This window comes from Diplotaxodon limnothrissa, linkage group LG17 (genome assembly GCF_057381915.1).
Source record: "Diplotaxodon limnothrissa isolate DT_005_m linkage group LG17, D_limnothrissa_male_GT1.1, whole genome shotgun sequence".
NCBI lineage: Eukaryota > Metazoa > Chordata > Actinopteri > Cichliformes > Cichlidae > Diplotaxodon > Diplotaxodon limnothrissa.
The window spans coordinates 9,493,716-9,509,590 of NC_140612.1; the positions used below are offsets into that span (position 1 = coordinate 9,493,716).

At 39.5% G+C, this 15,875-nt stretch overlaps 1 protein-coding gene across 1 annotated transcript in view; it reads left to right on the forward strand.

Annotated features, from left to right (window-relative positions):
• LOC146614619 (contactin-associated protein-like 4) overlaps nucleotides 1-15,875 on the forward strand; it is a 111,834-nt gene that overhangs the window by 18,697 nt on the left and 77,262 nt on the right. The window contains exon 2 of the mRNA XM_085376543.1: nucleotides 4,714-4,824. Within this exon, the coding sequence (XP_085232669.1) occupies nucleotides 4,714-4,824 (111 nt within the window). The remainder of the gene's footprint in view (nucleotides 1-4,713; nucleotides 4,825-15,875) is intronic.

Consider the following 15,875-nt stretch of genomic DNA (forward strand, 5'->3'; position numbering starts at 1 on the left):
TGGATCTACATCGCTGCTAAATCACAGCTGCCTGATCAATGTTTTTCATTAGCAATTTAGCAAAGTTGATGGTGGTGGTGTGTCTGTGTGAGTGAGAGACAGAGAGCGAGCGACAGATTTTCTGTTATAACCTTAATTTTATGGACGCACAGTGTGAGCACTCAGGTCGCATCAGAGCATCGGGCGGTATAGTGTGAGACCTGCATCGTGACCTACCAACTTCTAACCCTGCGAGTCAATCGTGCAGTTTGAGCAGGAGCTGAATAACGCGACTGAAAAAATCGCACAGTGTCTGCCCAGCTTTAGGTGTACTGTCGTCCGAGACTTGCACCGCAGTGTCGGCGTTTGTTTCCCTGTTGGCCATGCTTCTTGTTGTGGTCATCTGTTGTCTTCCGGTATTTTCTCCGTAAGCGACCTTTCCTCGACCAATGAGATGAGCGGTAATCTGAATTGTCATACTCGAATTGTCATAAGTGTGCTGTCAGCGCATTGGTCACAAAGCAGGAGAGGGGCTGGGAATTATGTTTTCAAACAAAGCGTTAATTCCATTAACATTTATAGACTACTTTTGATTCTCACTGTATTACGGGACAAAGTGCGTCCCTTATTAGCTCAATACGGGACGTGTACTTTTGTTTCTAAATACGGGACGATTCCGTATTTTAAGGGACGGTTGGCAACCCTACCTGGGTGCTGCATTTAAATGCACTGAGTAAGCATCATTTTAAGCAGCAGGGTTAATGTTGTGCAGCATAGTTTAACTCTAGGGAGTAAAAACTGTAGATTATTTAGCAAGTGAAAACAAACTCAAAATGCTAAGATTCCAAACAGGACACAAACTGCAGTCTTCTGACTGACAGACTTGTGATTTACTGCACATCTATTCTTCCAAACTACCAGTCTCTACTGTTTATGATGGGATTATTGACGTTTGTTGTCCAAGAGTTCATGCTGCCACATGAACAGCACAGTTTTATCCATTTGCTAGATTAGATTAGATTAGATTAGATTAGATGAAACTTTATTTATCCCTCGGGTGGGTTTCTCTGGGAAATTCAGCTTTCAGTAGCACAGCACCGACAGAAGTTGCAGAATGTGAGCAGAAATATACCATATATACACATATACACATATATAAATAAAGATACATATATAAATACAGAGTATACAATAGGGATAAATAGAATAAATAGAAATAAGAATATACAAGGGAATTGCACATTTCAACTATTGTGAGTCTATTGCACTGTTGGATATTAACACAAAAATATTGCACAGTGAAAAAGGCACTATAGATTAGTTGTTCCCGCCCTCCTTTGTATCCCTGTTTCCCCTCCCTCTCCCCTCCAGCAAGGAATTAAACATAGCCATGACAGTAGTTGCATGCCTTTCTTTGTACCTTTATATTACTTTATTTTGTTAAAATAACGACCTGCATAAGAAATAAGTTTGTAATATAATGGGTCATTAAATTAGTCTGCTTTGCTAACCTGACTGACTAAGATATTCATTGATTATTTTGCTAGCTATACCTAGGCTAAAACTTTAGTCTGTTAACAAGCTAAAGCTAGCTAGCTACATGTAACTTAGCTACACTACGTAATTGCTGTTCAAAATGAGAAGTTAGAAAAAGCTCTTTAGCATAACTAGCAAAATCCACATCCATAAGGTGGGAAACAACAGCTTTTTCACATTCTTTATTCAGTATTGCAGACACAAATTCTGGTATCTGTTAAGTTATTTACGGATATGTGGGAGAAAAAGGCAGTTGGAGAATGTGGCTTACTTGCAGGGGGGTATAAATATGAAAATCAAACAAGTTGGGATTTATAATAAATCTTTTTTTAAAACATAGATGTTAATATTTGCTTTAGGTGTGACAATGTTGTGCAAAGGTTTGTTGAGATTTGGCTCACTTGTTAAGGAGGACAGATGAACAAGGTTATGTAATATTAGTAAACTAAGGAAAACATCCTGGCATTTTATACTGCACAGCTTATAATCTTATAGTGAGATTATACATTTCCTGAACACCTTGTCATTCCCACTGTCATTTTATACTGCACAACTTAATTATCTGTTCTTGAATCTTCATTTTTCTGTAGGTGAGAAACATGTTTACTGTTTCCTATGTTATGAAGGGCTTACAAGTCACTGCTGTCCATATGGGATCTGCATCAGTGCATCACGGCTTCAAAGAAAATGCCTGGATGTTTTCCTGTTTTCCGTAGTTGACTAATATTACTTTATTACTTTGTGCAACTGTTTGGTGGTGTAGTATTTTTTTTAAGTATTGCTGTTGTTTTAAAACATGGACTACTGAAAGAAATGACAGTTGTGATTATCCAATTTCTTGCACAGGGCTACCCAAAGTAAAGAATAGATTTCCGACAATAAATTCACCTGAGCTTGAATAGAAATGCACAAACTCTCAAGTACTTGCAGGGAAGAGCGGTTTTAGATGGAAAAGGCTTAGGTGGATATGACAGGCTATTCAAAACTGTCAACAGTCTCTGGTTTATAGTCTCAGGTAATGAAAATCCCTCTGTGCTTGAAATGAAGTACAATAATGTTGACAAAGTAATCTCAGAGGAAGCCTTGTTGTCATGGTTGGGACACAGGACCAGGCATCTCTGAAGGGATTGTGAATAATTTAGGCCGACTCTTCTTGGTGGTGGAAATCCATTAAAAAATGTTAGATTACACAATAGTCATAGAAATGAGTGAACATTTGTAATGATCTAATAGTCAGGTGTTCTGGGGAAACGGCTTCCCTGTGAATAAATGACATATTAGTCACAGCCTCTGTCTTATAAGTACTTCAGTCATGAGGAGAACAGCAGCCCTCAGTTCTTCACTAAAGGGTTCTTCAGCATGACATATTCTGACAGACAGAAATATCGAGTCTGGGTCCTCCACCGAAGGGTAATCCTGTTCACTAATGTGTTCTTGCACTTCAAAAAAACAACAGCTGTGAAGTAGCATTGGCAGATATACGCTACAGCAATTTAAACACAGGGAGCCACAACATTAAAATCACTTCACTGGTATTGTTTATATTTCTGACATATTTTAAAATTTGTCCTGGACCACTGAATCATGGAAAGAGGATCTCTGGTTTCTTTTGGCATCTTGCCTTTGGCAGTGAATCCTTTGGGTCTTAAAGGTTATCAGTTTAGAAGCCCAAGCATTTTGTGGCTGATTTGTTGCTAGAACTCGCTAGACGCACTTGTAGTGTACGTACATCAGACAAAATGTCATGGATACCGCTTATAACTGATGATGAGAAACAGCATTTATGATGCTGTTCGTCGTAAATGTATACGATCAATTACAAATAAAAGTATGTGTTACATATGTTGCAATAACAAGACTTTTTTCTGATGTGGTTATATCTAGTATTTCTACTGAATACCTGTTGGCATTAGTGCTGAATTTTTTTAATAAATTTACATCACTAAGGTTCAGTACGCCAGCATTTGACCTTGTTCGGTAACAGAGAAATGATTTATTTTCTGTGTTCATTGATTCAATATTTAAGATTCATCCTAGCAGCGTCAGTATTAAAGCAGAAAACCAATGAAATTGTATAGTTCATATGCACACTTCACTGCTGCAAGTTGTAGTAATTGTGTACACATTGTGTAATTGTGATCAATGTATCACAATCAGATTTTTCCCCCTTTATTACTTTAAACCCTGTATTAATGGTCTGGTAAAATTTGTCCAGTGTTTCTTTAATAAGCATAACACTGATTATATTAAAGACTGAATGAATATACTCAAACATTTGTCAGTATTTTATATACACTTTATATTACTACTGCAGAATTTACATTTTCTAATAAAGGCCCGTGGACAAACTCTTGTCATAGTGTAGATCCTCTGATCATCAAAGCCATTCATAACATCATAATAAGCACTTCACTTTATGATATAGTTTTTGCATTGTATCAATGACTCAACTGCAGGTACATAAGTCACTAATTCATATAAAATTTGAACGTTGATGTATTGCTTGTCCTTGATTTCCATAAACATTAGAGTGTATGAGGCATGTAAACGTCTCTCCATGAAACCAAGCTGTCTTATTGCCTGAAAGAGCATTTTAAGGCCCCATATCTATCCCCCAACCTAGGATTACATATATTTTGGGTATCGGGCAATCCAAGTTTAACCTTTCAGGTGGAATGACACTATCATATGAGCAAAACACACTGAGATATTAGCCTATGAGACTGATTGAAATGGGCTAGTATAGATCACTTTTTCTAGTCTTACTGACCATACAAAGCATCCTACATTATGTGCCTCACTTACACAGCTCTAAACTCTTAATCTGTACTTTCCTTTAGGCTAACTGTTTTGGAAGAGTGGATGGGGTCCCCCCTCCCCCCTTGACAGTTATGATAGATCTGATCATTTTGTTGAGGGGATGTGACACCTTACCAAAGCCAGTTCCTGGGAAAGTGAGATACATACAGACTTTAAGTGCAGAATCTTTCCCACTTCCAAACCCACGGTGGATTCAGGATGAACATTTAGCCTAAATGTCTTTGGACTGCAAGAGGAAACCAGAGCACCTAGACAACACTAACATAGGCAAAGGGAGAACATGCAAACTCCTCACAGAAAGTCCTTATGAATGTCCAGTGAAACAGACCGTGAGTGTAAACACTGATCTCTGTCTTTTCTGCTGTGGCTGGATAACAGATGTTTGTGACAACCCACTGATGTCCAGTCTTCTACCATCATCCTTCAGAAGCTCCTCCCAGCTGTCCAGTAGTCATGGGCCGGTCTTTGCTAAGGTCAACAGGAGAGAAGGTGAGTAGTTATTCATTGTTATTGTTAAACTTAGACGTTTCACCATCTGCTGTTAGTACCCTGGTAATTGTCAAAAATGCTAACAGAGACAATCCAAGCTGGTTAGCCGTGCACCACTGCAAGCCCAAGTGAAACTGTGACTTTATTACCCAGAATTCATTACTCAAACTTAATCCCACACAGCAGTAAAAGTTCAAACATAAAACTGAACTCATTGGGGAGTGCTCTCTTATTGTAAAGGCAATTATTTTGTTTTTGTTTTATTTGCTACCTTGTGAAGAAATCCATTTGGCTGACCTTACAGAGCACTCACAGTAAAATTCAATTATCCTCATGGTGTAGTCATCGTACAGCCCACAACTGTGGATGTCGCAGAAAGATAATAGGTACACACACTGTGGGCTTCATATGTATTTTGCTATACTGTGCTTCACACACCTTTCGCCCAGTTCTTGTAAGATGCTGTTTTTGCTGGTTGATCTTTTTTGTGTTGGCTAACAAGAATAAACAAAGAACTGTATCCCCTTCTGTCAGATGGTTCTCATCATGTTTTGTGCATGTGGAAGGCATCTGCATACACAGAAACCAGATTTCAGTACTCCAGCAAACATTATGACGTTTGAATTACTGTCGCGACTGGCTGACTGTCTTTTCTTGGTCTTGATTGGATTGAGTTCTTGCTCTTGGTTTAAAAAAAATGTTCCAAAATTAAATTGCCATCTGGTAATACTAGCTTGTGTATGTGGAGCAGATGTCATCTGGCTGTCTACACTCGGTTGGTAACCAAATAAGTTGACAGTCGGATGAGACATGCATTTCCTGTTACTATTGCATTTTTTTTTTTGCTGTATGTGGAAACAATGTCAACATATGTCTGTCTGCAGTGTAGCTTGTGACATCATGCTGGGACTTTGTATGCTTCTTGAATCTTATCTGACCCAGATTGTGTGACACACTGGATTTACCTTCCAAACCGCACACGTTTTTCATGTTTTTAACCCCCCCCCCCCCCCCCCCCCCCCTTACAAAAACTATTGTCATGAAGTATTCACTTGTAAAGGATCAATCAGTGGATTTAGTTCCTTTATTTTTTATCTTTTGTTAAAAACTTCTCTCAGTAATAAAACTTTATAAAGATCAAAATGCTATTGATGTCATGGTGAGCTATGTGGCAGGCTAGGTCAGGACCCAAACGCCAGTTTCGGAGACAGAAAGCTTAACTAAAGGCGGCAGCATTATTGCTTGAAAATGCAAACTAAAAACAAGATACATGAATACTAATGAAACAAAACAAACTCAAACTAGAACTAGGAAACTCCTGACTGGTCATTAGTCACTGGACAAGACTTGACATGACTGAAGAAAATGGAACTACACATGACACACAGGTAACGTAGAGAACGTGACAACAAACGGAAAGGTGGAAACACAGCAGGGACTAATCAGACATACCAAGACAAAGGCAAAGCAAAACTGAACACACTAACATAGGACATAAGACTGTCAAAGTGAAACGTGAAGCGTGCACAGAGACACAGACTTGACACTGAGACGCGACTGACTGGACACGAAACTTGGAACACATGGAAGACACAGTGGCTGAAACTAAAAGCTGGAACCACAAATATAACGTGAGCAGAAAACAACATGAATAACAATCATTAAGGAATATAAATTTAGCAACACAAAACACTGGGCCACTGGTCAGTGCTGTGACAATTGAGGCTGAACGTTGATGGCTGACCCCAAAGCACCTATGAGAGGCCACAAAGCAACTTTCGCAAACTTTCTTAGAAGAAAGTGTATAAATAATAATATTGGGTTAAGACTGAGATAGTTCTTTTTATTAAAAAAAACAAGTTTCATTATGTACTGACCCCCCCAAACCCCCATTCAGTTAAATATCTCCTTTACATTCGTCCTGTACATCCAACTCAAACATGGTGGATACACAAAATCGAAAAGTCAAAGAACAGTAAGTTTACTCTGTGCTTTTGTTTCCACTGCTTACCTCGAGTTCTTAAAAAAACAAACTAAAAATATAACAAAGGTCATTGATCTAATCTGTTTGATCATCAGTTCTTTAAATGTTGTTGGTAAAAAAAACAGGAACGGTTTCATATTTCCTGCAACTATTCTGTCGAAAAGGGCTAAATATAAGATTTGTGTTAGCTCAACCTGCATGGTTATCATTCTTCTCTACCCTTTTCCCTTACAGCAATGACCTTTTCCATTTTTCACATTTGTGTTTGAAAGTATTAACAGTGAGGGGTTTGAGGTGCAGGCTATCCATAAAAAAGTTTTTACCTTGTGCAGCTTTACGCTTCATACATTTGGTCAGTTGTTGACATCAACCGTCAAGAAGCACCTTCAGGCCAATGAAATGGTAGGAACAGACTGAGAATTAAAAAACAACAACAACAAAAAAAACAGTACTCCTTGACCGACTCTCTGTCTTTTCACTGAGATGTGCTCAGTTCTGTGGGTGTCAGTGGTGCAGGAGAGTCTTTGCCTCCCTACAGGGCACTGAGCACAAAACATCAAAGACAAGCCTAAGCTGGATTCACAGAGTGTGAGAAATACATTCGCGTTGGCTGTAGGGATATCGAAACAAAGAGAAGAAGATGACATTTATCAATTTATCATTTGTTTTATAAATGACTCTAACATGTGAGATAGATAGATAGATAAAGAACAGTTACTGCTAACAATTTGTACTGTACAACACACTGAAATTATATTACACTAGTACATCAAAAGTCTCTACCGGGCCACCTGCTCGCAATAGGGACATAAAACTGGGTTGTGATTCACAGAACACAGTAAAAATTCAAGAGAGATGTCTCTACTGGATGCAGATGCTGGCCTTGCAAAGGGCTACCATGCCATGTTTGGAGCTTTACAAAGCTCACTTGCAGACTGCAGAACCAGTGGACAACATCGTCAGTGGGAGCGGGAGACTTCTTCATCTTTTACTCAGACTGTAAGAATAATTTGATCAAGCTGGAGAAAAATGGAAGATGAGCCACCAGAATGTTGTTTTTTAAATAAGGTTGTTTGTAAACGATGTACACACATGATCGATATTAGACTGAGACAGAGGAATTATTGTTTTCGTTTTTCCACTGAAACACTAAAGCCAGGCACTTATTGGACCACTTCCAACTGCCTAGTGTAACATGTACTGTGTCTGCTCAGTTTGTAATTTCATTCAGGGCAGGTTCAGAATATGTCTTGGGAGGTAGAAAATATCTGCAAAATACATAATTCATCTGCCACATTAAAACCACTGACAAGTAATGTGAATAACACTTATCAAAGCATTATTATAGAATAAAACAGAATAGGCCTTTATTGTCATTGTACACGTACAATACATTTATGGGACAATGAAATGCTACATTGTGCTGGAAAACCTGGGCTCCTGCCATTTATGTGCATGTTATTTAGAAACCAACATTTACCTGGCGCATTGTTGCACACCTGGCACATTGCAGAAACTCCTCAGGAATGACTTGTGGGACATAATGAACCTAATGAATTGATCCAGCCTCCAGACTCCCCACATCCTAGTCTGATCAGACATCCGCAGGATTCACAAGGTGATCAACAAATAACGTTAAGGGATCCAAAGGCAACATCCTAGTGCGAAATACCACAAGGTACCATCTCAGGTCCCGTGTACTTTTAGTGGCAGAAGTAGAACTCGGTTTGAGGTATGATTACAAAGTGGTGGGAATAACTCATGAAAACTAAAACCCTTCAAAGTCAACTGTTAGGCATATCTGGACAACGCTCGGTGAGGCTATTTTTAGATTAATAACAGGAAGTCCTGTTCTGATGGCGTCTCTATGATGTGTCTCTGAATCTCCTTCATGTGTGTCAAAACAGCAACCCTTCAGCTTTTTTGGGTCTCTCCTGCTGAGTATTCTCCCTTTTTTAACTTTAAAATAGAATTCACAATGCACAATGTTGTAAATTTCAAAAAAATACATGCATACATCCTGAAACTGCTAAGTTGAGCCCCAAACTACGATCTTGAACATGGAAGTCTGACCAGTCTGACAGAGAAACCCACTGCTCATTGCACACATTTGAGATCTGTGGTGAAATGGTCATAACAGGATTGTAAAGATCCGTCTGAAAGTGGCCCAGACCTATACAAGCCAAATGTAAATAGTTTTGGTTTTTACAAGCAGATTCCAGGAAGTTCTTGATCCCACCCTCATTTGTTGTTTAAAGGAACAACAGAAACAGCGTCCTGTCATTTACTCAGGATTCTACAACAGTGATTGTCAGTTTCCACTAGTTCCCTCTTGTTGGTGAACAGGGGCAATAAAAAGTGAAGAGCAAAGCACAGTGAAGTGTCCTGTCCATCACAAAGTAGTTAGAAGTCTACTAGAAGCCAAGCAGCCGGATTAGATGAAGGTGACAGAACTCCCACGTGCTTCCTTGGGCTCCTTTGGCTCTCATTCCCACCTCTTGAGTTGCATCGTGGCTGCTCAGCCCATATGGGGACTGGTGCTGGATAGGCTGCTCACACATGGTGCCCTGTTAATCCCACTCAAGGATCACAGTACTGCCTCCACTCCCAGTACTGTGCCTCACTGTATGCATTATTTGGCTGAACATTGAACGTGGCCAATTCATTAGGCTGGGAAATGGCCCTGGCACTGAGAGTTGCTCCTTCTGATGAAGCTATAAAAAAAGGGTCTTGGGAGAGGCCAGAGAGAGGCTTTGACACAGAATTCAGCAGAGGCCCTCAAGCAGAAGGCTTTAATTTAAAGGCCAAGGAGCAACAGTCCTCAATATGTTGAGCAAGTTTGGTTTTTTTTGCCATCAGTTATGCAAGAAAGACACTTTTGTAGGACTAAGTTGAACTACTTTACTGGAGGAGTGAGACTAGTGCAAGTGGTGCAGCAGCTTATCAGAGCCTAAGTAAAAACAAAACTTATATTGACCCATGTGAGTTCAGACGCCTAAAGCAATAAAGAGGCACAGAGTTGGGGATAACATTTTTGAAATTTCTGTTCATAAATGAGGAGCAGTGTGGTGCCATCTGTCCAGATTCAACCTGTTATTTAATGAAGAAATATTTTCACACCGCTGATAGCACCTGACGGAAAGTGAATCCAAGGCAGAACGGGGTACAAGGTACACCTTTCAAATCCAGAATAATGAGGTCAGTCACGCTCAAATCTTCTGTACAGTGGCAGTTTGGTTCTTGAGGTACATAAAGGTTAATAGATGCCAGGACTCTTTGTACAAGCTGATCAGTGCCTTGCTGTTACTGCCTTTAGGCTTGACTTTTTCCACCTCATCAGGCCTAGAACTGGAACTGAGGGTCTTGTGTGGAAAAAAAGCAAAGTGAAGTCCAGAACAGGGCTTTAGATTTGAAAAAAGCTATTTTACTGCTATTGGCAAAGTCAGCCAGTTCTCACGCACACACACACACACACACACACACACACACACACACACACACACACACACACACACACACACACACTGAATTTTCATCTATCCTAGTGGGAGTTTGCTCCGTGACAAAGCATTTGAAAAATTTGAAAATACATGATGTATGTTTGGAAACCTGCGATTCTTCTTGAGTTAGTTAACAGTCTCATCTTTGTGTCAATGCTGTTACAGGACTAAAGAAAAGCACAGGGGAAATTTCCCACAGGGGTGATCAAGCTGATGTTAAATGGGTGCACTCAGGTGTTCATATTACAGATACTGAGCTGAAATCTGCCTCCATATAAGGGGAATGACAATAGAGTTCTTTAGCCCCTCCCTCCTCTCAAATCCAGCAGTTCCTCTCTCTTGCCGCTCTTCTTTGTACAGTGTGGTCAGCTGTAATTATAATTTAAACTCAGTCTCATTTGGACTGCCAAGAAAACATTAAGATAACTCCATTTCATCTTAAAGCCAAATGTTAATGGCCACATTTAACATTTATAGGCAAATGTTAATGGCAGTATTTAACTTCTAAACAGTTTCTGTTTTTCAGTGGTCCATACTGATAATTGCACATTAGAGTCACTGTAATTATGCTGAAACAGGCTTGGAACACTCCATCAGTCCCCAGTAATCATTTTCTGGAAGTGCTCATTTAGAGTTCAAGGAGGGGTGCAACATTAGCAGAGGGGGGGAATTAAATGTAGAATCAGATATTGATTTAAGTGTGATATGTTTATGTGTCACCTTTGCCACCCCAGGTGCCCACTTACTGCTTACTGTTAAACACCCTATCTAGTTAAATTCCACAGCTCCTCCATTCAGTTCCTTCTAATCTGAGGTAGTCAGCCTCCCCATAAATCTTATTATATGGATAAATATATATAAATATTGCCTCATTCCTTGACAAAATGCAGCTAAAGAGCCTCTAATCTTAGCATTCTGTCTACATTGCTTCTACATCCTTCAGTCAATTTACTGAAAATAGCCAGAGTAACTAATCCATGACAGCTCATTTAAAATCACATTTTTATGCTGTGACTAACCCCAATTTACTGCTGATAATAAACTATCTGGGACCCATAAGTCTTCTTTAACTGTGTTCACTCACATGAAATATCATATATTTAATAACATCCTGTATATTATTAATGGATATGCATGGCCATGGTCACACACGGTTCAGATGGCAAGTATCCGTGGATGAAGACTCCTAATGGAGTTGTCAAGAAGGTTAATTTCTGATATACACTGCTCATTGTTAATGCTCACTTCTCAACATCTGCAATATGGAAGTGTCAGTACCATCACTGCCAAGCTCAGTAACGGAGGGTCATGCTATTAATGGGAAATACGACAGTTTGAAATGAACACAAATTACATTTTAAGCTAAAAGCTTCACGTGCTTAAACTTGATCAAAACTTAAACCGCACGGCAGCAATGAAACCAGGTTGCACATGAAAAATCGTCTTACGAAATATTTACTTTTATACATTCAGCACTTTTGGGTTGATGTTACCATTTATTTCACCCAACTTAGCTAATGTTGGTCAATAATAAAGGTCTTTTAGCTCAAATTCATCCTCATCCACTAGAGAAAATGCCCAGCTCTAAATTCTCGAATATATTCAATGGTATGGAAATGATCATGAGCCCAGGTTAAGCCCAGCATAAGCCCTTCATGCAGAAAAAGTAAATCAAGAGACTTAAATATGTTTTAAAAGTGTTTGATGCATCTTGAAGCAGAATAAAGGCAACCAAGCATCGTAAGTTCTAAGCACTGTCCTTTCACAGGGAGTATTCACTTATAAAATAATAATCACAGGTTCTTTTTCTGGGAATAAGGATCCTATCTTCTCATTTTCAAGATGAATTAAGACCCCCTTAGGATTCTGTATAACTCAAAGATCAGCTTTGTTACATATTTTAAAAAATCACATTGGTTTTTATGATTTTAAGCTCTTTTCTTTGCTGCATTTGGACACTAAAAGTGGTTTTGCTATACCTGTATTAAAGGCTTTCATAAAAGATTTCAGTGACCTGGCCTCTGTATCTTTCAGGTGTTTCTTTTTTCTTTTTTTCTTTCTTTTTCTTTTTTTTTTACTTCCAAGACTGTTTATTTGCTCTGGTGCCCGGTCAGTTTTATATATAGCTGCATATTATCTCCCAGGTTGTCAGAAATACACCTCAAGCTCTGTCTCATATTTGACTCTCCCACTCAAATCAGTTTAAAAACCAGACACAGACACATTTACAGATCTTGGCCTGAAATACTGCCATGCGTCTCTGCTTAGTTATCTGTGACTTACTGCATCTTTGAGACCCGCTGACTTTGGGTGACTTTTTTCCCTTGTTGTAATGGCTCGTATCCTTTCCCCTCTACCACAGTTCTGCTTTTGTCTTCTTGTTCCAACCTTCTGTTGACATGAACAACTGTGCACCAGTGCTAACCAAACAGTACATTTATCTGGCAGACACATCTATTCCTCCTTGTAAAGCCACTGCCCTGACAAGCGTTGTGTCACCATCTATTTCCCAATAGACACTAACATGGTGGAGATAGCAATTAGAACAGAGAGGATAGAAATAGATTGCAGGATGTTGAGTTCTTTTACCGTCTTATTAGCAGAGACAAAAGCTGAAGTTAATTCTGCAAGTGGAGATGGCTCTGTCTAGCACCAGGGGCACTGCTCCATTATTTGTTGCAACAAAAGCTGTGTCACCGGCTTGATTGGTCTCTCTGTGGTCAAGCCACAGACTTTGGTCATGAACATACAGTAACTGCAGCAGCAGGTATTTCTCAGTAAAATTCCTAGTGGCTACTGCTAGTTTGAAACTAGAGATTTACTAACACGAGCTTCACCATTAAAAGATAATAAATAGCATAGATAATAAAGATTTTATAGGGACATGTAATTGGGTTGCTGAGAAAATTTATAGCTCTCCAATCAAAAGCAGTCAGCTATATAAACAGGACGTGACTGCAGTATCATTAAGTCTAAGTGACAAAATGAAGGTTTTAGGAGGAAAACTGTAGTGCCCATCCTTTGTAAATATGGTTGTGCCATCAGAGATCATTGCTAGCACTCAAATGCACATAAAAAGAAGCAGGTTCTGATACATAAGCTCACATATGCATAGTTAGTTTTTCTTACATAAATTTGCAAAACCAGGCAGGTCAACAATAGCAAGCAGAGGGAAAAGCCTCTAAAAAACACCCCTTTGATGCTTTCCTTCTCCTCACATACAGGGTCTTAAATAATCAGACCCCATGTTATCTTAAAAACATCATAGTACCATATCACCCCAACGGAGCCCTTTGCTCTCAAACTGCTGGCTTACATGTGGTGAAAGGAGCATAGGAGGCATAGCCTTCAGCCTTCGGACTTCACTCCTGAGGAACAAGCTCCCAGTTTTGATTTGGGAGACAGATACCCTCTCTACTTTTAGGATTAGGTGACCCTGAACTCCCTTCTCAGTTACACAGCAACAGACCTCGGGGGCTTCCCATGATGCACTTAGTGTTTCTTCTTCACTCACCTGTTTTCACTCAGTACGTGTTTATACACAACTCTGCATTTAATCACTAGCTATTATTAATCTCTGGCTCTCTTTTGTCCTGTCTCCCTCGCCTCACCCCCACCTGGTCATGGCAGATAGCTGCCCCTACCTGAGCCTGGTTCTGCTGGAAGTTTCTTCCTTTTTAAAGGGAGCTTTTCCTTCGCACTGTCGCCAAGTGCTACTTTATTGGCGGTTGTCTGATCGTTGGGGTTTTCTATAATAATTTTATGGCAAACAAATGTGTGTAGATATGTTGGACTATTTCCGTTTTACTTCTTTATCCATATGAACTAAAATATGATCATTTTGACAATGTTTCATGTTTACTAATCACAGAGTGAGATACTGTACGTGCATGGGTTTAAAGAGTGTAAAGATTTTGTTTCTCTTTTTTTTTACGTAACAAGTGTTTTGCAGTGATATAGCTTGTTAATTCATATGAGGCTTTTATCAAAAATCTGTTCCACATTTCCGATAATCCCAGTCATGTGTGGTTTCTCAGTAGTTTTTTTTTTCTTATTTTGATCTAAATCAATCTTAGGCACTAAGATGGTGTTCTTATTTGGTGTGACTCAAGGACACTTGTGAAACATTTGCAGTTTCTGATGGGCACAAACTTGGTGCTGTGGGAACTGAACTTGTTATCTGTGAGTTTCTGTTCCATCTCCCACCCCTGCCCACCATGAAAAAGTCATAATCCATAGCTGACACCACGTGTCCTTGGCCTGTATCCTAGCTCTGAGCCAGGAGGAAGCCTCTAAAATAACACCCCCTTTGATGCTTTCATGCTAGCCCAAATAAAACCATGCCCGATTTACCGCAATGACACATATTAACTTATATGAAAGGATGTGCTTGTTTATGGAAGAGTAGAACTTGAATCCTACCTAAACACTAGGTACTCTCAGTAGATTATCACACTCCTAAGACAAATAGGTGGCTTTTCAAAATCTACCAGATGCAGATGAATACATTTTAATAATAAAACATTGTGCAATCAATACTACAATTTATCCAGTTTTTTATTGACCAACCATGAAGAAATCAAAACTGCACAGTCTCCCAGTCTCACCTCAAATCTCATTTCCAAGCAGACTGTTTGGCATTAACTTACTCCTAAATTCTCAAAGAGCATTGCACCTGGGTACTGTTGTTGGTACAGATGTAAAGGTGTCTGTTTTGTTTTTAAATTGTGCAATGAAAATAAAAGCTAATTTACTTTGTGACAAAAATTCAAAACTCTTGCTTGAACTTGTAGTTCTTATATAATTCTGCTGTGCGTGCATGTTTTAATTGGAAATTTGCTAATTACATTTGTTTCTTATTTGGCCAGTGTTCTACAGTAAAATCTAAATGTCTCAAATCAATATTTTAATGTAAACAAGGCAAACCATAAACTCAAAGGAATTACTTGTAGCAACAAAGTACAGCTGCTCTACAGTGCTTTTCAATCATGTCAGGATACGAGCATTTTAATAGTTGGCACCAGTACCAATAAAATACATAATTTTCAATACCCAAATGCAATAACAAAAAATAATTATCTCATGTTCTTAAATAGAAACTTCTTTATTAAAAAGTTTGTTCTATCACTCTTGGCAGACCATTTATTTATTTTGTTGATGGGACCCAGACTGAAATGTTAGGATGGCTGGTGTATTTGTTTAGCATTAGCCACTACATTTTCTCCTGGAACATAGCTGCTTTTGCAAATAAAATACTAGCAGGTATTTAAATCCATCCATCCATCCATCTTCATCCGCTTTATCCGAGGCCGGGTCGCGGGGGCAGCAGCCTAAGCAAAGAGGCCCAGACTTCCCTCTCCCCAGCCACCTCCTCCAGCTTATCCCGGGGAATACCAAGGCGTTCCCAGGCCAGCTGAGAGATATAATCTCTCCAGCGTGTCCTGGGTCTGCCCCGGGGCCTCCTCCCGGTGGGACATGCCTGGAACACCTCACCCAGGAGGCGCCCAGGGGGCATCCTTGTCAGATGCCCGAACCACCTCAGCTGGCTCCTTTCGATGTGGAGCAGC